General features: G+C 46.6%; 1 protein-coding gene across 9 annotated transcripts in view; it reads left to right on the top strand.

Moving 5' to 3' along the window:
- Positions 1 to 22,862, top strand: part of Foxn3 (forkhead box N3) — a 383,817-nt gene that overhangs the window by 176,974 nt on the left and 183,981 nt on the right. For 8 of the 9 annotated variants that reach the window (XM_036206015.1, XM_036206014.1, XM_036206016.1 and 5 more), the window contains one exon: positions 2,620 to 3,176. In XM_036206015.1, coding sequence (XP_036061908.1) covers positions 2,634 to 3,176 — 543 coding nt within the window. In that variant the 5' untranslated portion in view covers positions 2,620 to 2,633. Of the gene's footprint in view, positions 1 to 2,589; positions 3,177 to 22,862 lie in introns of all 9 variants that reach the window. The other variant, XM_036206017.1, reaches the window with a different exon arrangement.

Below are 22,862 nucleotides of genomic sequence, written 5' to 3'. Positions count from 1 at the left end.
TTTATAGTTAGGGTATAATAATGGAAAACTCCTCAGCCGTGGTTTCTAGAGATTGTTTTGTTGTAACATAGAAGAAGTACAGTGGTCAGGAGCCTTCCATACTGTTCAAAAGCGCGGGATTTATAGGGAAGGCAGTTAATGGAGAGTTTGGGGAAACAATCCAGGGGTTAGGCACCCTTCAGGCCACCTCTTCTTGGCATTGGCACTTACGAATTTTTCTTAGAGGACCACGTTGCTGGCAGTGTTTGTTGAAAACAAAAGAAAACATGGAGAATAGCATGTTAGTTCCTTTGGGAAGCTGCTGACAAATAAGCAAATTAAAAAGAAAGAGAGCAGTATGTTGTCATAGCAACAGTGCAATTAAATTACTTTACTGTCAGCCATGATATAATTTTCCTGTTTGGAAGCTCAGGAGACATAAAACTTTCATTTGGGGCTAAAGTTGACCTCACTGGCTGGGTAGTTCTCTTTTGTGTGGCTGTGCTGGCAGTTAGAACCTCTTCTAGGGGAGTCTGAGAAACTTTGAGCCAAGCTTGTCCTGATCTCTTCATAAGGAAGTTAAAAGAAGTATCAGGCTGGATTCAGTAATATCTCCAAACTTGAAGATACAAGCTACCATTTTCCTATAACATAGATTAGTTCCCTTATGTGGCAGAGAGAACTATTTGTTTTCCTGGATGAACTGGATGCATCTGGACTGCCCTGCCCGGGTTGGGCTGTGAGGCCCTGTGGAGATTTTCTCCTTTTCAGAGATGGCGTCTTGCATCCAGCATCTACTTGGGAGATGCACCTCTTATACCTCTGTCCAGCCGGTGGGGAAGTGCTGCAGCATGCTGGCACCCTGCCTGGTTATTTGAAGCTCTGCATCAAGCTTTCTAGAGTCCAATTCTAGAACTTCCTGCACTGGTCACTTTAGAGGCCGTGTTAGTGGATAGTTAGAGGCTTGGAATGACCTTTGTTTACCTTCAATGTATTAACTCTTCTCTAGGTCCAGGGCTTTAACTCCTTATTGAGCCAAAAGAGACGCTCTTCTTAAACGCTGAGCAAAATGCCCGTTGCCCTTTTTATCTGTGTTGTGTACAGGGGGCTGTGTCTGTAGGAGTCATTCATTCTATTTGTGACACTAGCATCTCCCTGTATTTTCTTGTCAGGTAATTGTTTTTACACTCTGTTCTGGGTCATCGATAAGAGTAGGGGATGATGATGGGGGTGGGGGAGAATCTTACACTTTCTGTGGAATTTGCCTGCCTGTTCTGAAGTTTCTAGCTGCTCTCTCAACTTTATTTTACTCAGTAATTCTAGTTCCAGTTAATGGCTTATCTTTCATTTCCATTTGTGTTTTTTTTGTTTGTTTGTTTGTTTTTTGGTAGTGCCCGAGGTTACATGCTTTTTTTCTCTCTAGGTGTAATGTCCTTGAATTGAATGTACTTTACAGTGTAGTCTGAAGAATTCCTTGTTGTCCTCGGTTACGCTTGTCAAATGTGATAAAAGTTGCAAATTTTCCTTATTTTTTATTTTTTTGGTGTGTGGGGAAGGGCGGGGGAGGACACAAAATAAAACCAGACCATCAAACCAGTGGCCTCTGGTTACAGTTTTACCTCCAAGACCCTTCTGTGGGTTGTTTTATGGGCTTGGAGGTAACTCTCCTTGCCTTCCCTCCCATCTCTATTATCTTTCCTTACCTCAAAAAAGATTACATTTATGTATTTTATATGTATGCACTCATATGAATGTATGTATGTACACACATGTCTGTATGTATATATGGGGGTGCATGATTGCCGTAGTGTACAGGAGACAAGTTGCTAGGCTGATTCTCTCTTTGCATCATGTAGGTCTGGGAGATGAAACTCGGGCTCAGCAAGTGCCTTTACCTGCTAAGCTGTCTCGTCAGCTGTCTTTTTTTTAGACTGTATCTCACAGAGCCCAGCTTGGCCTTGAACTCTCACTTTCTCCATAGCCTCCAGAATGCTGGAATTATAGGTGTGTTGGGATTACAATTGAGTGAGCACCTTCAGCCCCCTGGGACTTTTTTTTTTTGGAGCTGAGGACCGAACCCAGGGTCTTGCACTTGCTAGGCAAGCGCTCTACCACTGAGCTAAATCCCCAATCCGGGATTTATTTTTTTTCTCTCTCTCTTTTTGAGAAGGATAAACAAGAAGATTGGTACTATAAAGTTGCAGTAATTGTCCATTATACTTACTTTGTGGTGTTTATCCTGAGTCTTTAAGAAATTTGCATGTTATGGATATGTGTGTGTATGATAGTAGAGGATCAGAGACAGCAAATAGTAGTAAGTTCTCCTGTGGTCTCGGAGCAACTGTAGACCCAAGGAGAAGTTGCTTATGATGTAGTTGCTCATTAAAAGTGCCACCTGTGTTTTCAGTTTTGTTTTGTGTAAGGTCCATCCGGTCGCCATGCTGCAGATGACACCGAGGTCATTTTCCTCATTGTGTAACTGGATGGTGGGCTTGTGTGGCTACCCATGTGGGAGCTCTGAGATGCCATCACTACGTACCTGAGACCCAGATAGGGGGAGATGGAGTTAGGTGGAACCTGAACCGATCTCTGTTCTGTGCGTTTTTCTAGCTCATCACTTCTCTGCGCTGTCCTTCCTAGGAGCCTTCACGTAAATGGGTCCAGTCATGCCCGCCAGTAAGAAGCCCGAGAGCTCAGGAATCAGCGTGTCCAGTGGACTGAGTCACTGTTACCGGGGCAGCGGCTTCTCTAAGGCCCTCCAGGAAGATGATGACCTCGACTTCCCTCTGCCTGACATCAGATTAGAAGAGGGGACCATGGAAGATGAAGAGCTGACCAACCTGAACTGGCTGCATGAAAGCAAGAACTTGCTGAAGAGCTTTGGGGAGTCGGTCCTCAGGAGTGTCAGTCCCGTCCAGGACCTGGATGATGATACTCCGCCATCCCCCGCCCACTCGGACCTGCCCTATGATGCCAGGCAGAACCCCAATTGCAAGCCCCCTTACTCCTTTAGCTGCCTCATATTTATGGCCATCGAGGACTCTCCAACCAAGCGCCTGCCAGTGAAGGATATCTACAACTGGATCTTGGAACATTTTCCGTATTTTGCGAATGCACCTACTGGGTGGAAAAATTCAGTGAGACATAATTTGTCCTTGAATAAGTGTTTCAAGAAAGTGGACAAAGAGAGGAGTCAGGTATGTGGTTTGTGTCTTCTGGAACTTTTTTTTTTTAAATTAACCTAAAAGATTTCAGCATTAAAAATGAGTGCATAGGCTACCATACTGAAGTAGTTATGAGTGGATAATTTAACACATCAGATAGTTGTGAAAAACTTCCTTTTTATTAAACGTATTGGTTAATGCATTCTTTTTGTTCTTGGGAGTGGTCAGTCTCTTGAGAGGTACCCTGATAGGATTTCACAACTGAGCTTTGCCAATCCAGTGTCCTCATGTCCTCCTTCCACGTGTTTGGGTCAGTTTGGTTTTAAAGTTCAAAGATCCGTGTGGCACCATAGATTATGCATGCAATACATAGATCACAGTGTATCAACGGAGGGGTTTACATATAAGGAAAATGGCCATCAAGGGCTGGAGAAAAATGACTCACTCTGAATATTGAGAAAACGCAATATCTCGGGCTTCTGGAATAAATAGGATATGATGCATTTTTGGAAGATACTTGAATATACTTATTTATTCTAAGACCAATCAGAGACTGGAGGTGTGGGTGACTTTTATGAAATCCAGTCTGTGTGTAAGTGCTTGGCAACTTGGAAATTGCTAGTATGAAGTGTACTGGCTTAGGTTAAGGTTTCCATTAGAGACTGGCTTTAAAGCATTTGAAGTGGCTTTTTTTTTTTTTAATTATTTTTTAGTGTGTGTGTGTGTGTGTGTGTGTGTGTGTGTGTGTATAAACATAATGTAAGTAAGTGCAGGTGCTTTAAGAGGCCAGAGGGGTCTACAGTACTTAGAGCTAGATATACAGTTGGTTGTGAGCCATCCAATGTGGGCTCTGGGAACTGAACTTGGGTCTGCTGCCAGACCGTTGGCAGACCGTGGGCACTCTTAACTGCTGAGACATTGGTCACAATGCTGATGGTGCCAGGGGTGTACTCGTGTATGTATTCATGAGCCGCCGCCTTTTCTGGGTCCTTAGCTTTATATATATCTGTGATGATCAAGGTGTGCCTCTCATCTAGTGAAATCTGTTATCCTTGGGAACTCAGTCTTTCCTTCTTCCCAGGTTATGTGTTTGGAGACTAGTCCCAGGACTTGACTCTGTTCTATGCTTTAAGATAATTTTAAAAACTTAAAAACTTCTTTCCTTCAAAGGACCAGGCTGTGGCATTATACGTTTGTATAGGTCACGCCTTGAAGCAAGAGAAAGTCCGAGCAGGTAATTCTAGGTTTAGAAAGTGCTCACCAGGCCCCGAGAGCCACATGCCACCGGTCAGTGAACAGGGCCTTTAGCTCCATGTCATCCTTTCTGCAAGTTACAGCATGCCCGTGCCTTCATTTTTGACATAACAGCACCGCACATAAAAGTAATTTAGCTAGTGCACAGTCTGAAATGTTAAACAGGACCAGTTCCAAGCATGCAGCGAGTCTTGAAAAGATAATTTATTCATCATCCTGCCCTGCTACCAAGCACTGGATGGTGCATGTCAGAGCTTACCAGGAGGCTATACTGAGTGCCCCCCCCCCACCCTCAGCCTCACACAGGATTCTGGGAGTCACATTTTTCCAGGGGTGTTGGCTGTCAATCTGGGCAAACATTGATACCTGTTGACAGGGAGTGTTTTGAAGGACTTGAGGTTGTTTTAATCTTCTGAATTGTTGAGTTCTAGCTTCCTAGCCCAGGTGCTGACCTGTATTGACATGTTCCTGATCAAATGCCAGTCAGTTTTGTGGCTGAAAGTTTGTTCCCAGCGTTTTGATGCTGTTAAAAACAAAGCTACAGTTGTGAGGTCCTGTCTCCCCCCGCACCCCCTCCCCCCCATCCTCCTCTTTTCTTCTCTTTTCCTTGGGTGAGCCGGAGGCCTCTGGTGACTGTTCAAGTGTCAGACATTCTCAGTGCTTCTAGCGCCGTAGCCCTGGCCTGTTTACTGGGGTTTTCTCCTGGATTTGCTGAGTAAAGGGGAAGGCATTCCTGCTGATACACTGCCCAGTGAGAGTCCCTTGGGCTGTGTAGGGACACTTGTTTTCTTCTCAGGGAGTCTTACTTTGGCAGTAGATTCAACCCCAGCGCAAATGTCTAAACACACCCAAATGTTGGTGAGAAATCCCTAAGATGAAGGTGAGGATAGGAAGAAGCCAGGCACCTCCTTTTTTTCTTGTTTGTTTTTATGTTTTGATATGTTTTTGAAACTGGAGAACGCTGTTTTAAGCTTGGCATAGCAGTGGGAATGTGGAATCCTGTGTGATCCTTGTCCCAGAGGGCTTGGAACACAGACCCCACCGGACAACTGTTTGGCTGGGCCCCTGGAGCAGGAAGGAACAGGCAAGATTGCATCAGTCACCCAAGGCACTTCAAACTGTTACCTCTTATTTCTCAGGCCCCTCCCTGGAGATTTGGTTCTGAGATGGGCTGGGAAAGTTGGTAGTTGGGAGGCTTCAAGGTGCCTAGGTGTTGTAGGTAAAGTCCCCTGACCATTTGCTGGTTTGTTTGTTTGTTTCTGTTTGTTTTGAGTTTTGATCTCAAGTAGCCTAGGCTGGCCTTGAACTTGATATTTAGCTGTAGGTGACCTTGAACCAAGCCTCTCCACCTCCCAAGTGCTGGCATAGTTTTTTTTTTTGTTTTTGTTTTTCCTAAGAGCTCATCAAGAACTGTGTCAAAGAAAGAACAGTGTCTCCCGATTAAGTCAAGAGAAAATGCAGCTTTGCTTCTGTTTTGTCTCCTGAAGTGCTTCAAAAGACAGGTTAAATTTGTTATTGTTTAATCGTGGACGTTTTTAGCTGGCAGAAATGGACAGAGTAATGAATTTGCTCCTGTCACCCCGTGACCCATGTCTAGAGTTAGCGTTTAATGAGAATTGTCTGGTTTCATTCATTTTGGTTGCTGTTGCTACTGCTGAAGTACTTTGAAGAAAATTGTGAGTCATTTCATTTCAGTGTACTTGAGCGTGTAGGAGACTAAGCCGGAGTTGGATACATAGCCACAATGCTAGTGTGTCTGTCCAGCCCTCATTCCCCATGTGAGCCTCCCAAGATGGAAAGTCTCAATGTCATCTAAGCCAAGTAAGTATTCAAATAGCCAAGATTGTTAAATGCTTGAATTAGGACCCTGATGTGGCGTATGTGATGTTTTGTGCAGGTTTTTGTTTATTTGTTTAAATATATTGCACCCTGTCCCTTCCTTTCCCACTGTTTAAACCCCCCCCCCCCCCCTTTGTTGTTGAGACAGGGTTTCTCTGTGTAGCCTTGGCTGCCCTGGAACTCAAGGATCCTCCTGCCTCTGCTTCCTGAGTGCTGGGATTAAAGGCGTGCACCACCACCGCCTGCCTCTCCTTCCCTTCCGTTTTAAAGTCACCCATCACTTTGTCTTCAGAGTGTCTTACATTCTGTCTGCCTCTCTTGGTGTCCTTGAATTTGTCTTCAGCCTCAGGGAGGGAAGTGACCTCTGAAACTGCTGACTTCCAAGCCCCTTCCCTGGGAACTCGGTGTGTGGGGGAGGGTCTGTGCTCCTGAAGCCTGTTGCTTGGGATTGCTGCTCTCCAGCCTGGTTTAGCTGTTCCCTACTCTGTGAACTTCCACATCTGTCTTTCATCCCGCCAGGTTATCAGTGGATGATCTTTGCTCACATCAATCAAGGTCAGATTGTTGATTTTTTTTTTTTTTTTAAGTCTGGGATCATGTTCTTTTTTCTTCTTCTTTTTAGATACAAGTCTCAGGACTTGTATTTAGCATGTACTGACTTCTCTGGGGACTTGAAAATGAGAAATAAAAATGCAGTTAATTTTTTGTAGACTAGGTTAGAATGGAGCAGGTATGTGTGTTTCTATTTCTGTGCTTTTCATTTATTTCCCTTCTTGCTGTTTTAACAAAAACCACTATTGTTGCCAGAAGGTTTATAAATGAAACCAAGTACACAGTGTGCTTATATATGAGGCTGGCTGCTTTGAATGCAGTTTTGGCCTGTAGAGGTGTGTTGGTGGTTGGCATACCTGAGTATCTTGGTCCCTCGGTTCTGCGGCCATTGGCAGTGGTGGCTCAGTGGTGACTCAGTGCCGTTTTGCCTTGGGGTCTTGGATGTCTGAGGCACTGTTGACCACTACCCGAATTCATTGGCAGCATATCAAGTGCTAATGAGTACTGTTTGTCGAGGGAGAGGTTCTTGAGATTTTGTTTGCTTAGGTTCGCTCCCCCCTATTCCTTTTCTTTCTCTTTTTCTCTTTCTTCTTTCATTAGATCAAACATGCTAAGCAAGGTCATCGTAGTGACAGTGACATGGCCATGTTATGCCCAGAGGGGACAGTTATGCCATAGCATAGGAGGTAGGTAAAGTCCTGATTCATTCTGGGGATGTAGGATAAAGAACTAGAGAGGGTAACCAGGAGAGATTTAGTGAGTGTAGAGACTATTATTTGTACTCTTGGGATTTTTTTTGTTTTATTGTTTGTGTTTGTTTGTTTGTTTGTTTGTTTGTTTGTTTTGAGACAGGGTTTCTCTCTGTAGCTTTGGAGCCTGTCCTGGAACTCGCTCTGTAGACCAGGCTGGCCTCACCTCTGCCTCCCAAGTGCTGGTGTGACATTTGTGACAGTTTCCCTTGTGCCTGGTGGCCTCTGACTCCGTCCTCCTTTTGGAACCCAGAGCATTTCTGTTTCCTGTGACACTGGTCAGTCATCTGTTGAACTGGTGATCCCCTTAGGAGGAAGACAGCCCAGTCCTGCCTCCCTCTCTTGCCTTGCTTTTTATTTCCGTTCCTCACACTGTTCTTTGGAGGACAGCACAGCCAGATGCTGACGCATTAGCAGTAAGGTCCACTGGAATATGCAGAAATGTGATGAGGTGTGGGGGATGCTTTTGAGGCCAGAGAGGACCCATCAACCTGTGCGGGCCTGCTATTTCCTGTTGGCTGTCTGCTGGAGACCTTGGCATGCGAATGTACCATTATTGCTTAGGACTCACCTCAGCTCCCTGGCCCATGAGTTCTCTATTGAGTTCAGAGGAGAGGTGCTGAGTGTTGGGAAGAAGATAGGCAAAATTTATTTTAGGATAATAAAGTACCCTCAGGAGTTGAAAGTGGACAGTGACCAAAGGTACCGGCACAGAGAGGTGAGAGTGGACAATAGCCAAAGAGACCATTGTGCCGAATAAATGGGCAATAGTGCACATTTGGAAGAGCACTGAATATACTTTTGTTTGTTTGTTTGTTTGTTTTGTTTTTCGAGACAGGGTTTCTCTGTGTAGCTTTGTTCCTTTCCTGGAACTCGCTTTGTAGACCAGGCTGGCCTCGAACTCACAGAGATCCGCCTGGCTCTGCCTCCCGAGTGCTGGGATTAAAGGCGTGTGCCACCACCGCCTGGTGAATATACTTACATACTCCTAGACCAATCAGAGGCTTGAGGCGCCTGTGACTTTTATGAAATCTGGTGTATTGTGAGTTGAGGTACTGCACTATTTCTTAGTTTCCGGTGCTGATGGTGTTCCTGGAGGGCTTTTCTTCCCAGGTGATTAATAGGCCTGTTTGAGTTAAGTGTGTGTGTGTGTGTGTCTGTGTGTGTGTCTGTGTGTGTGTCTGTGTGTCTGTCTCCTACTTACTCTCTAGCCCTGGCTGGCCTGAAAAAAATGTGTGTGCCACCACATCTGACTATACTGTTTTTAATTGTGTCTGTGTGAGTGTGTGAGTATGAGCATGTGAGTGCAGATGTCAGGAGACCAGAGGCATCTGATTTCCAGAGCTGGAGTTACAGACAGTTGTGAGTTACCCAATCAGGATGCTGGAAACTGAACTCTTTGCAAGAGCAATGTGTGTTCTCTGGACCTCTCTCCAACCCCTATTTGGACTAACTCTTAAAGGGACAATACTGTGTTTTTGTTCTTGACCAGAGGTGCCTCTGCTAGACAGTAGTCCAAGGATCTTTTAGGCAGTTCAGAATGTCATGTCAAGTTAGATCTCTTCAATTTTTGTTTGTTTTTCGAGACAGGCTTTGTGTAGCTTTTGGAACCTGTCCTGGAACTCACTCTGTAGGCCAGGCTGGCCTTGAACTCTCAGAGATCCACTTACCTCTGCCTCCCAAGTGCTGGGATTAAAGGTGTGCACCACCACCTCCCATACCTTTTTTGCTTTTAATTGATTTTTGTTTTTGAGACAGGGTCTCACTATGTACCTCTGACTGGCTTGGTACCCCTTGTGTAGACCAGGTTGGCCTTGAACTCTGAGAGCTCTGCCTCCCTATTGCTAAGATTAAAGCCATGTGCCACCACATGACCCTCAGATGGTATCTTCAATTTTTAGAAGCTGCAGTTTTGGTGCTTCCCCCTTAACACTGGGCATTTTTCAAGTTTTAAGGATACTTTGGGATTCTCTTCAGAGAGTGATACTTTCCCTTTTTTCCCCCACATAGGAGGTTTATTAAAGGAAGGGGAGAGAGAAGGGACAGAGAGGGGGGCAGGGATTGGTCCCTGGGGACAAGAAAGGGAAAGAGAAAGGGACTTTCCCTTTTTTTTATTTTAAATATATTTATTAAAAATTTTCCATTTTTTACATACCAACCCCAGTTCCCCCTCCCTCCCCTTCTCCCGCCTCCTCCCCTCCCTCCCGCTCTACCCCCATCCACTCCTCAGAGTGGGTAAGGCCTCCCATGGTAGTCAGCAAAGTCTGGCATACCAAGTTGAAGGAGAGCCTAGCCCTTTCTTTAAAGACTTCATGGGCAGGGAGGGTTACAGGAGCTGGAGTCCAAAGCTGTTTGTGAAGGAGGAGGGGTAGTCCGTCAGTGACCTTTAAAAGTTTCTAATAGACTGTTAGATAGTCTTCATCTTCTTGTTGAGGTTGAATTCTTATCAGGATGTTGGTCAGGGGAGGCTGGGCTTCAGAGAGTCAGGGAAAGCATGGTTGGTTAGTATCCTAAAGGAAAGCTGGGAAGAAGGTAAAGTTAGAACTCAGAAGCAGGCAGGCCGCATGGTGGAGGAGACTCTGGACAACTCAATGAGGGAGGCTTCTAGTAAGCATAAGTTTATTATTTCATTTAAGGGTAATTATTCCTCCCGCTGCCTTAGCGTACCTTCATGGATCAGCTTTCCTGGGGGTGGGGGATGGAGTAGGGGGCATCCTGGTGACATTACTGACTAGTTTAGTTCAGGTCTAGCTAGATTAGGTGTGTTGCTTCGTTTCCTTTTGTCAACTTGACACAAGCTAAGGTTATCTGAGAAGGGGAGGGGGGATGACAACCGAGAAAATGTCCCCATTAAAATTTTCCTGTTAGCAAGCCCTTGGGGGCATTTTCTTGATGGATGTGAGGGGTCCAACCTGCTGTGGTCACTGCCCTCCCTGGGCAAGCAGTCCTAGGGTGAAGCACCCTGAGCAAGCCAGGAGGAGCAGGCAGTGAGCAGCATGCCTCGTGTGCCCTGCTTCCGTTCCTGCCTTGGCTTCCGCTGTGATGAACTGCAAGCCAGATGCTCCCCGCCCCACCCCAAGTTGCTTTGATCTTACAGTTTTATCACAGCAACAGAAAGCGCACTAGGCCTGGAGGAGATAATAGCATGTAATGTCCTAATCTTTGGAGCAGATCCGAATGTCACATCTCCACCCAGGCCGGAGTATTTCATTCTTCGGGCCAGGAGGTGGAGAAGGGGCAGTTTCAATGTTTCCCTTTCTGGTGTTGCCAGGGCAACAGGAGGTGAGGTCCAAGGAGAACATGAGGGAGGGATCTGTCTTCATTTGCTTCTAAGGCTGCTGACCCCTTTCTAACTGTCTCACAGGAATCTTTCTTTCTTTCTTTCTTTCTTTCTTTCTTTCTTTCTTTCTTTCTTTCTTTCTTTCTTCCTTCCTTCCTTCCTTCCTTCCTTCCTTCCTTCCTTCCTTCCTTTCTTTCTTTCTTTCTTTCTTTTTCTTCCTTCCTTTCTTTCTTACTATATAAAAAAAAAACCAAAAAATATTATTTTATGTGTATAGTATTTTGTCTGCATGCATGTCTGTGCATAGCACGAATGCCTGGTACCCTGAAGGTCAGAAGTTGCTGGATCCCTGGGGACTTGAGTCACAGACAGTGGTGAGCCACCACGTGGGTGCTGGGAATCAAACCTACGGCTTCCAGGAGAGCAGCCAGTGCTCTTAACTGCTGAGACAGTGCCCCACCCTCTGATGGAATCTTCAGACAAGCATCGTCTGTGGTCCCTCCAAATCATCATACTCTGTTGGCTGTGTGTCCTGGCTGATCCTGTCCAATTCCCAGCACCCTCGTGGCAGCTCACTATCTGTAATTCCAGTTCCAGGGGCTCTGACACCTTCACACCAATGCACATAAAATAAAGTCAGATTAAAACAAAAACAAAAACAGAAAACAAAGCACTGACTCAGAGGGAAGCTCAAGGACAGTTTTATTAGAGTTCGAGAGGACCAGACCTGGGTAGGCTGTTGTAGACCGTGGTAGCTGCCGGGAGGCGGGAGATGGGTAGGAGGAAAAGCGATAGCCATGTCTTTGTGAGTTAGGGTCCAAGAAAGCGGGCAGGCTCAGCAGTGGAGGTTAGTAGTAAGCAGTTACACAGGGAAGAGAGAGAAACAGTGACAATCTCCAGACTCTCAGGGCAAGAATGTTTAGGACTTTGACCCATTTCCAAAGAAGAGACAGGCAGGGAAAAGAAAAAGTTGGACTCTTTGAGTTAGAACTCACAAGAGCAGTCAGGCTCGGCAGGGAAGGTGTATAATGAACTGTATTGGGAGAGGGGCTTCTCGACCCACGCATATTGTCTCATGAAGGGAGTAATTAGTCTTCCTGCCTCCTTAGTTTGTCTTCAGGTGAATCAGCTTCCAGTGGTCTGCTGTACAGGTGATGGACAGACCTAGTTGGATTACCTCTTAAAGGAGTTGGTACAGTATGTCATATTTGGGACAGCTTAGAATATCATCCAGGGCCAGAGGCAACGTTCTATTCTTTTGACCTGGAGGACATACATAGCTTTCTCTTAGTGGGCCTTGGCAAGGCCCCAGAGCTCCATCTTTTCATATGGTATTTGGAATCCTAAGGAGGGGCAAAGCTGATACTCTCCTGTGTTGCCAGAGAACAGGGAAGTGGGGTCCAAAGCTCATTGTAAATGTCTGTCCTCAATGGCCTCCGAGCCTGCTGCCTGTCCAGCTATGGACAGTGGTGAGCACTGCTCACAGGGGTCCCTGGCCCTCTGAACTCTGCCTACAGAACAGAACATTGTAGGTGCTGGACCTTCTCCAGGAAAGAAGCCCTTTGTTTATTATTTCAGTGCTCCATTTTAATTATTTGTACCCTGCTTCTCCCATCACTGCCTTTCTAGCCCTTCATGTGTTGTGTGTCCACGTTCTGCAGACCCCACAGTGACTTCCCCAGAAGATTCTGATGTCCTCTGTGAGGGTCTGGCAGTGCCCCTGGGAAACTTGCTTCTTTTGGACAGAGGCCCCATCAATGTATCTGTCAGCATCCCTGACTCCCAGCTGTGGAGAACTGAGGTTTTTCTCAGTGCTGAGGCCTCTTCCTCAGCCCACTGCCAACAGATTGCTTTTCGACCTTCTCTGTCAAGCTGAAAATGCCTTGGGGTTTCCCTCTGAGATCATTTTAGCTGCAGGATAGTTCTCTGCAGTAAATAATAGGAGGCCAGCATACCTGAAAGGCCTGCGATTTGCTGCTTTTAAAGAAGTGATGAGTGTGTCGATTAATCTGTGTTCTTAAATTTCATGTGGTGCTGGGGAATGGAACCTAAGGGCCTTACCGCCGCTCTGCTTGCTCGGTTGCCCAGCCATGCCCACCCGTACTTTCCACTCGGTCATCTAAGTCCTGCTCATCTAAATGCTTTCAAATGCTGGCTAGATGGTGGGCAGTTGTAGCCTCCATGGAAAATTCCACTGAATTTTTTTTACACTTGAAACAGAAAAAATTTAAAATCCTTTAACGGCTGGCCAGGCACAGTTGGTGCACACCCATAATCCCAGCACCTGGGAGGTGCAGGCTGGAAGCTTAGTAGCGGGGGAGAACAGGCTCTGGTGTGTGGTGAACTTGACCACCACAGCTTAGGCTACAGGAGACCCTGCCTCAAAACTAAACAAAGCCCCCCAAAACAAAAATATGGAGTGTATGCTGAGACCATCATGCTTATCTCCATGCCACTGTGGTTGTGGACAGTTTAGCTTTACCAGTTTTAATTTATTTGTGATTTCTCTCTGTGCATAATAAATACCTTGACTGGTCAGTCCTTTGTATTTCCTCCCACACTGGCCCCTTTCAGACCATCAGTATTTCTTCAAGTCATGCCTTCATGATCACAGGCTATTAGTATCCTGGACCTAATAGCTTCTGCAGGAACTTCTTCAGTTCTTCAGGTGATGTTGAAGGTCCGAGTTAAATGTGAGGTTTGATTCTCATCGTGGATGATAACATTCCAAGGAGAACGTAGAATAAAAATGTACAAGCCACTGGTAGTCCCAGGAGCGTGCTGGGCCCTGATTGGTACCATGCTAAGGTAGCTAGGCAGGTTTTCCTTGCCAGAGAGAGAGGCCTTAGGAGGTGAGGAAACACGATGATGGGCAAGTTCATATTCAAGGAGGAAGGAAACAGTCCAGTTGTTAACAGAGCAGTCTTCGTGTGCCCTTCGATAGGAACAGATAGGCTCCGGCATGGCTGTTATGGAAAAGGCAAGCGCTACTGACTTAAGCAAGCTAGCCAAGTATTCCTCTGTCGCAGGGATGAGTCCCCTGCTGTTATTTTTAGTGCATTGCTGGTTTCTGTTCAAGTCTTTCATGGTCCAAGATGGCACCAGCTAGCACAGGGATGAAGGAAAAGACAAAGGGGGTCCTGTGGAATTAGCAATTTTCAGGGACTTTCTCCATAATCTTGCTTTTTTTTTTTTTTTTTTTTTAAATCTCATTGGCTATGCTTTGTTCACATGATCTCTTTTAGCTACAAGGAAGGTTGGGAAATGTAGTTCTGTTGTGATGCGCACCCCCCCCCCCCCAAATGCTGATTCTATTACTAAGCCATATGGGATCATCTGTCATGGAGGTCTGGATGCTGAGACTCATGTTGCTGGACAAGAGATGTGTTGGGACATAAAAGGAAAGAAAGTGGCTGGATAAAGTTCTGTCGATAATACTAGCATAAAGATGCCAACCCAGTCTGTCTTTAAAACGGTCCTGTTGACTAGAGTCCTACTTCAAGATATTCTGGTTAAATTGCGTTCAGCATCTTCAAAAGCGGTAGCTTGGTAGAGGTGGAGATAGTACCTGTGCCAAGATGGCAAAGACGGAAAGCAAGGAAGGGATCTCGTTGAAGACGGAGTCGTGCCTAAAGTTGTTCTTTTAATAATAACTTGATAGTTTGCTCCGTGAGATTACAGGCAGTTCCGAGAACAGAGTCAAGCCTTTGATTTTGAGCCCGCTCCCCCGTCTGGGCTTGTTGGAGTGCCTGTGCCTTGAACTCAGCAGGAGGCAGTAAATACAGGCAGAGCTCCTAGCTGCTCTTGCGTCTTTCCCCTTAGAGCTAGCTCCTAGGGTGCGGGGGGGGGGGGGGTCTCCTCTGGACCCTGGGGGCTCTAGTTCAGTGTTCCCCTCCACTTACTGGAGCCCTCTGAAGTATCTCTTGGAAGGCTGTGGCTGTCCTCCTCTGGGGACAGGACCTGTAAGTGTTTTAACTAATGTCATTAGCCAGAAGACACCCAGGTAGCGGAACCTTTGTATATGCTGTTTTTAGAAAGGTCAAATCATGTGAGCGCCGACTTCAGGCTGCCTGGCACAGAGCCAGGATATAGAGCGCCCCCCTCTCCCCCCCCAAAGCACTGCTGGTCCTGAGATGCCGGATGAATAAACTGTAGATGATGTCATCTAAGGCGAAAGATAGTGTTTGCAGCTAAGCTCCGGAGACCTCAAGGAACACTGAGTTTGCAAAGTGAAAATTAGGCGTTGTATTTGCGAAGGCAAGTAGCCTCCCTTCATCTCAGCAATGGTTCACGAAGGCTGTGCCTGCTTGCGGGACTATCAGACACTGGATCACGGCTAACTGGGCGATCTCCTAGACGGTCCACAGCTTGGAGGCGGGAGATGAGGGGGCGTGTGTTTACACAACCCTCCCAGTTTGTGGGCCGGGCAGGTTATGTGTCAGGTAGTGATGCCTGCCTGCCTGCCTGCCTGCCTGCCTGCCTGCCGTGAGGAAAGAAGTAACACAGGGTAATAGCAGTAGAAAGGGGCAGGAAGGAGGGACTGTAGGAAGCTTTTCAGAGGAACTGGCCGGGCATGCCTTGGATGGCAAGCGGGATCAAACCCTGCAAAGGCTCTGAGGTGGTAACAGCTGGGAATGTCCGAAGAGCAGCAAGATGGCTTTAGGAAGCGTATTAGAAACGGGAGGGTCGGACATTTAAAGGGACTGGAGCAGAGATTACCTTTAGAGGCTTCTGAGTGGTGACAGTTATTCCGGCTTGTTTCACGATCAGAATCTGTAGGCACAGATATAGGGACACATTTGGGTGGGGTGGCAGTGGAGGTGACAGTGTTCGGTTTGAATTCAGGTTTTGTTGTTAGAAAACAGAGTCTTACCACGTAGCCCTAGCTAGTCTCCAGCTCACAGAAATCCACCTGCCTCAGCGATTCGAGTGCTGGGATTAAAGGCGTTCACTACCATGCCCTGTGTCAGTGCTTTGGTCTCTCTCTCTCTCTCTCTCTCTCTCTCTCTCTCTCTCTCTCTCTCTCTCTTGCGAGGTAGCTTTTAAATATCTGAATAAGAGCCATCAAGTTGCAAGTTTGATACGTGAACTGGAGGCCTAGTGGGAAGCTGGAGTACACATGTAAGTTAGGGACTCATTAATGCATAAGTAATGGAAAAGAGAATTCCTGGATTACCTCTCAACCAGAAGGAAGTCAGACCTCTGTCTCAGCTCTTTGCTTTCTGCAAAAGGTTGCAACTTCTAAACTAAATGTGTTTGGAGTAGTCCTGTGTCTCTGATATGATGGGAAAGTGCACTCCAGTACATGTCCATTCAGCATCCCATTCAGCAAAGTCCCCTCCCTACCCTAAGACTTCTGTGAGTTCCCTGCCATCTGGTCCCTGGCCAGAGAAGGATTTTTCTTGTATACGTGTCTCCATAGCAACGAGTTTGCAGTTGATATGGAAAGTAAGCAGTTGCCTTAGCAACGGAGTTACTGATGTGGTGTGATGGCTCCCTTGCTTTCCTGGAGCGGAGGGTGAGCTGACCAAACTTGTTCAAATGCATTGTGAAGGGCTACACAGACTGGCCCTACTGGTGTAAAAAACTAGCCTAGCTTTAAGAGAGGTTGCATCCCTCTCCTCTTCCGGAGGAAGGGTACTCTTGTGGTAATAAGTCAGACAAAAGTAGTTGCTGAGATCAGACAAAAGTAGTCGCTGTCAGTTGAACTAGATTATAATAGGGTTTTCCTAGAGGAGCAGTTTTGTTTGCTATAGTCGGAGCATATTTGGTTGCCACTGCAGTTGGTAAGTAAAAGAACATCTATCCCAGGGACATAATAATCAGTCCAGCGGGCCAGAGCCCAAGAGCAACACAGCTCACCTCAGGTCTGGTGTGGCTGGGACTGCCCCTGTCCTGTGACCACATGGACACTCTGCACTGCCTCTCTCTGGGAATCTGGTCTGACCTCCTGGCTTCTTTGCTGTGGTTCTCAATGTCTGCTGACTCCTACCCTTGTCTTGCTGTACTGGAATGTCTGTGTCCGCCTCTGTGATAAGTGGTGCCCACCCTCTTCTTGGTGTGGTGTGCTTGCCATCTTTTTAGATACTAAGACTTGTTCTCCTCCTGGGTCAGGTGTTCAGCCCAGGGCAGAACAGGGCTGGGTCTGTGGATTCAGGATCGCAGCTGGGAAGGCTGCCTTTTGGGGCTCTATAGAGTGAGGTCTGGTATGGTGATACACATCTGTAATGTCACCCTGGAACACCTAAGGCAGAAGGGTGTCAGGTTCAGGGCCAGCTTGGGCTATAAAGTAAGACCTTATTTCCAAAACAAACAAACTCACTTTTGAGGCGTGCTCGGGGCTTTTGCAGGTGGTGGATATTAGCACACCGGGGAACTTTAGGACTGTCCCAAAACCCCACTGCCCCTTTACCATGCAGTCATGGTTAGATTTAATGGTCAGTGTGATAGGATTGAGGATCACATGGGAAGAGAGTCTCAGTGATAGGCTGTCTAGATCAGGTTGACTGTGGGCATGTATGTGTGGATTGTCTTGATTACACTTACCCACTATGGATGGTACCATTCCCTGGGCTTGGGGTCTGGGGTTAGATAAAAAGGAGGAAACTAGCTGAGCAGGCACACACCATTCTCTGTGTGTTCTTGACTGTGGATATGACTAGCTACTTCAAGTTCCTGCCACTGGAGTCCCTGTAATGATGGGCTGTGACCTGGAATTGTGAGATGAAGTAAGCCTCTTTCCCCTAAAGCCCCTTTCCTCTAATTGCTTGCCACATGCCCGTGATGCTTTCGCTTTTCTCTCATTTCCATAGACCTGCAGTGGCTGTCCCCCAACAACCACAGCTTTCTTTGGTGTCTCCTTCCTCCTGCCAGCTGCCCTCAAATGTCCTCCAGTCACGGGGTTGAGTGACTCCGAGAAATTAGGAACTCGGGGCCCCTGATCCAGGCAGGAATAAATGCCAGCTGTCTAATACACATTGTCCTAATTTTCCAGATCAAGAGATTGAGCAATTGTCTTGACCACTGTGTACCAACCCATGTCATCATACTATTTTCAAAACGGGGAGAAATGTGATTGATTATCCTATGCCAGGGACTAGTGATACAGAGATTTCACAAAACTCTGGTTGTCGAGACTGGGTGAAAATTAAAACAGACCGGGAAGGCACTGGGTGATTGCCAAGGACTTGGCCAGTGGCCAGAGTTAACGTGAGTTGCAGCTTTGGAGGAACGAATGGTCCATCCTGGATAGCAGTGTTAGCGGAGGGGCCTTAGGAGAAGAGAGGACTGTGTTAGCTGTCTTCTGAGTGTCAGCACCAGGCCTGGTGACAGGAGGAGGATGTCCCTCCGGCCATGAGCATTGGCTTGGGACACTGAGTGTGAAGTTGGGGGCAGAAATTTCCGCAGGGGTTTGTTGGGGGCTCTTTGCAGTGGTAAGAGCCATTTGTATTTCGGGTCTCACAGCTTCCCAGCAACTGTAAATTACTAGCACTGGCTTTTTACATGGGGGAATTGGAGGTTGAGAGAGCATCAATGACTTGGCCAGGCTCTAGGCTGCCTTCTGAGACTTTCTTCGGTTTCAAGGCAGATGGTTCCTGTGGGAAAGGGGCTAAGGTGTGCCATACCCTCTTGAATGAGGTCTGAGGAGCTAAGGCATCCTGAAGGCTGTAGGCTGGGACCTGGCTCTGTGGAGAGCCCATAGCTAGCTGTTCCTGAGTGCAGAGTGATTCCCCTGGTGCCTTAGGTACTTCTTCTACATCAACAATTTTTTTTTTTTTTTTTTTGAGCTGAGGACCGAACCCAGGGCCTTGAGCTTGCTAGGCAAGTGCTCTACCATGGTGCTAAATCCCCAACCCTACATCAACAATTTTTACTGCCCAGAAATTCATGGAGATTGCTGTCCCATAGAGTTAACCAGTATGAACCAGATTTCTTTTCATTATTATTATTATTTTTTTGTAATCTCTTTTCCTTCTATTGAAAATGGATTTTTCTCTCACACAACACATCCCAGTCAGTCTCCTCTCCCATGTGGATCCACCCCTCTTCTGTCTCTCATAAGAAAACAAACAGGCTTCCAAAGGATAATATAAAAATAATAGGATTAAAAAAAAAAAAAAAAGGAGTAACATTATGAAAGACAAGGAACCCCCAAAGATGCCACTGAGCTCGTTTTCTGTTGGCCATCTGCTGGTGACATGTCCTACCCTTCAGAGTGGCTTGTTCCCCCAGTGCCATTCCCCTGGGGGAAATCAAAATTTCATTTGCAAGCAGCCATTGATTGGAGGTAGCTTCTAGGGTAGGGATGGGGGCATGTGTCTACTTCTCCTTGCAGCTCCACGGCCCCAACTGGTGCAGACCCTTGCAGGCCCTGCGCATGCTGCCTCAGTATCCATGAGTTCAGATGTGTGTCAGTTAGTTTAGAGGGCCTTGTTCCTTGGTGTCCGCAGGGTCTCTGAGCCCTGAGGGAAAAGGGATTTGATGGAGATAATACATTTTGGACTGATCGTGTGGACCATATGGACCATATGGACCATATGGACCATATTTCTATTCAAACCAGGAACTAGTCTTTGGGACTATTTTAAACATTTTTTTCTTTTTTTTTTTTTTCTTTTTTCTTCCTTTTTTTTGGGTGGGGGTGGGTTTCAAGTCAGGGTTTCTCTGTGTAGCTTTGCACCTTTCCTGGATCTCGCTCTGTAGACCAGGCTGGCCTCGGAACTCACAGAGATCCACCTGCCTCTACCTCCCGAGTGCTGGGATTAAAGGCGTGCGCCACCACCGCCCGGCTATGTTCTTATTTTTCTTAATGATTCTTGTTTTGATTGATAGTGGATGTAGACTGTTGATGTGAATATGCTAACATCTTGACCGCTCTGCTGTTTCTGTGACATACGGAGCAATGGAATGAGCTCCCTCTCTGTACCGCTGTCTGGGTTTGGTAGCTTGTAGGTCCAGGTTGTTGGTTTTCTTTGGCATTGTAGGTGAGTACAGTGATGGTAACCTTCTTGTTCTTTGGGATTCAACAACATTTACTGAGTTCTTAGAATATGGAGGTTTTTGTACTGAGTACTGTGGAGGGCACAAAGTATGTAACCCGGGTTCTTGTGGGATGCTTTGGGGTGACCTTGGATGCTTCTGTCTCAGCCTCACGCCTAATCACTTATTAAAGTCCTTTGCTTCTTTCTGCCTCCTGAGTGACTCTCCATCCGTACACTGTCCCTCCTCTCTTGTTCTTGGAATTGTCTATCTGGATTTTCCCATCTCCCCTTGTACCCATCACAGCGTCACCAGGACAGTTCAGCACACAGCCCCTTCTGCTCTCTGTGGCCTGGAGTGCTGTGTCTTCTCCATCCCCAGCTTTTAGAATAATCGAGCTGGGATAATCCAGGAGGGCAGACTTCATGGACTTAGTGAGAACTCCTGGAGCTGTTGTATGGGAACTGGGCATTTTCTGTGAGTGTGCACTTGAGTGGAGGCAGGAGGTTGACTTCAGGTGTCTTTTTGTTAGTTGCTATGCTCCTTGTATTTTGAGACAAGGTCTTTCCCTGAGCCTGGAGCTTGCTGACTCAGCCTTACTGAGAGCCCCACTGAGCCTCTAGTCTCGGTGTCTCCGACAAAGGGATTACAGGCTCATGCCTCCATATCCCATTTGTAACATGGGTGCAGTGGAACCGAACCTGGGTCCTCATGCTTGGGTGGTCAGCACTTTGGTGACTGAACTCACCCCCTAGCCCTAGAAATCTATCTACTTTTATAAGCTCCTCAGATGATGATTCTGAAGTTTGTAGAACAAGGAGAAACTTCAGGGGTTCTTCTGAGTGTGCTATCTTTCACTTAAATTAGGTACGATTTTAATGATGTCCAGTGACCTGGAACTCTCGAAGGGTTAATGTAAATGCCACATGCATCAGCTGTCATCTGCGTGGCTTTATTCTGCCTCTCCCATCCCTCCTCAGCCTCAGTTAGATATTTGACAGCAAATCTGAGCCATACTATCACTGTTAGCGTGCATCTATGTTACAGGAGGATTTAAAGACACATGTAGCCACAAAGCAGCTGTAACACCAACTCCATTCCTGTTGATCATACAAAGTCTTAGTGTCAGAACATACCTGATTGTTTAACAACAACAAAATTCTCAATGCTTTGTTCACATTAGAATTAAATTTTTTTTTTTTTCTGTGGCATTCGGTGGACATGCCTCTTTGCTCTCTTATTGGTCGGTGCCTCTTGCCTGCCCCCACTTGAAGGGAGCTTGGCTTCCCTCATCTCTCCCTAGTCTCTTAGATTATCCAGGCCCTCTGCTGTGATCAGGGCTCCCCCAGAGACCCTGACTTCTGGTTGCACCTACTATCCCTCTGCCTGGACGCTCTCCCTCTCTTCCCTTCATTAGAAGCCGCTTCTCCACTTGGAAAACTCAGCTGACCCCACATCTCTGCCCAAATTTGCTTTAGACCCAATTTATTTTAGGTTTATTTTGTTTTTATTTGTGTGTACATGTGCGTGTGTGCGTGTGCGTGTGTGTGTGTGTGTGTGTGTGTGTGCACAGCGCTCTGGGAACCAGAAGAGGGTGTTGGATTCCTTGGAACTGGATTTACAGGCTTTCGTGAACCACCCACTGTGGGAGCTGGGAACTGAACTCAGGTCTAGAAGACCAGAGCATCAAGCTCTCTCAACTGCTGAGCCAGCTCTCCAGCCCATCTCTCTCATACCTAATTTAATCTGCTCCCACGCAGCCTGTCCATTATTATTATTATTTTTTTTACAACATTTACTTTGCAGTGAGTTACCTGTCCCTTCCTTGAGCTTCTCTCCCTACGGGGACTGAGGGTAGGAAATGCCTCTGTGTTGGGTCCCTCTTGTGTATGAGACCCAGTCTGGAACCTGGCAAATGGTAGGTCCTCGTGAAATGTGACGCAATGGAGAAGCACAGTAGTTAATTCAGGCATTTTATAAAACCTAAGTTGAGTTCTGGAACACTTGAGCATTGACGATCACACACAGGAAGGAGGGCTCTGTGGGAGTTGCTCCCCCTGCACAGAGCACTGCTTCTGGTTGTTGTTTTTTTTAACACCATTACCTCTGATCCTATGGGTCTGTCCAGATTGACAGCCTCTTTCCATCTCTGATGGCCATAACCTTCCCCCTCCTTGTCTCCATCACTGCCACACTTGCCACAGTAAGCAGCAAGGAGATGCAGTGCTGCGTGTGCTGCGTGTGCTGGTGTACGCGGTATTTTGTAGTTGGGAGAAAAGAGGCGGTTTGGGCAGTGGCTTGAAGAACTGACCCCTTCCGTGTGCCAGTTTCTTAGTAAGTCATCTGCTCCTGTTAAGTGAACTGGTGTGTCTGCCCCTGTTAAAGTGAACTGGTGTGCAGCAAACACCTCTTGGCTGTTGACCTTCTCTTTAAGGCTTTAGTGGAGTTTTGCTGGAATCCTAGAGGGTGACACAGGTTGATACGTGAAGAGTCGAAGTTCTTTGGAGGGAAAGCAGTTGCTAAACACCTCTACAGTTGTGCAGAGGACCAGCTCTCCCGCCCCAGTCTGGTCCTTTTTTTCTCTTTCTTCCTTTAAAGACTCTGATTAACTGGGAAAGGACACGACCTTGTGATATTTCCATGTGCTTTGTGTTCCTTTGTATATCTTTTCATGGAATTGTCAAATGTCCTCGGTCTTTAGATGATTTATCATTTCTGTTGTGACCTCTGAGATTGCTCAAACTTGTGCGGTTCTTTATTTCATTAATTGCACAGGATGTCCTGGAAGGTCAGTCTTTGCCCGAGTCTGGACGTGGTGTTATGTCACCTGTGAGTTGGCACGCAGTGACTGGTGAAGTGCACACGGGTCCTTCCTACGAGCACAGACATGTTTGTTCCTTCTGGTATTAGGTAGAGAGAGCTAAAATTTCTCAGAGGAAAGGCAAGTGTGACCCATGGAGGTATTTGTTTGTTTGTTGTTGCTTTTAAATTTTACCTGAATATCTGTTTTGATGAAGTCTCTGTTCATTAGCTTTGGTCTTTGGCTTATTTTTAAGGACTTCCTCC

The sequence above is a fragment of the Onychomys torridus genome, chromosome 14 (assembly GCF_903995425.1).
Source record: "Onychomys torridus chromosome 14, mOncTor1.1, whole genome shotgun sequence".
Taxonomy (NCBI): Eukaryota; Metazoa; Chordata; class Mammalia; order Rodentia; family Cricetidae; genus Onychomys; species Onychomys torridus.
This window is presented reverse-complemented; position numbering and strand designations above follow the sequence as displayed.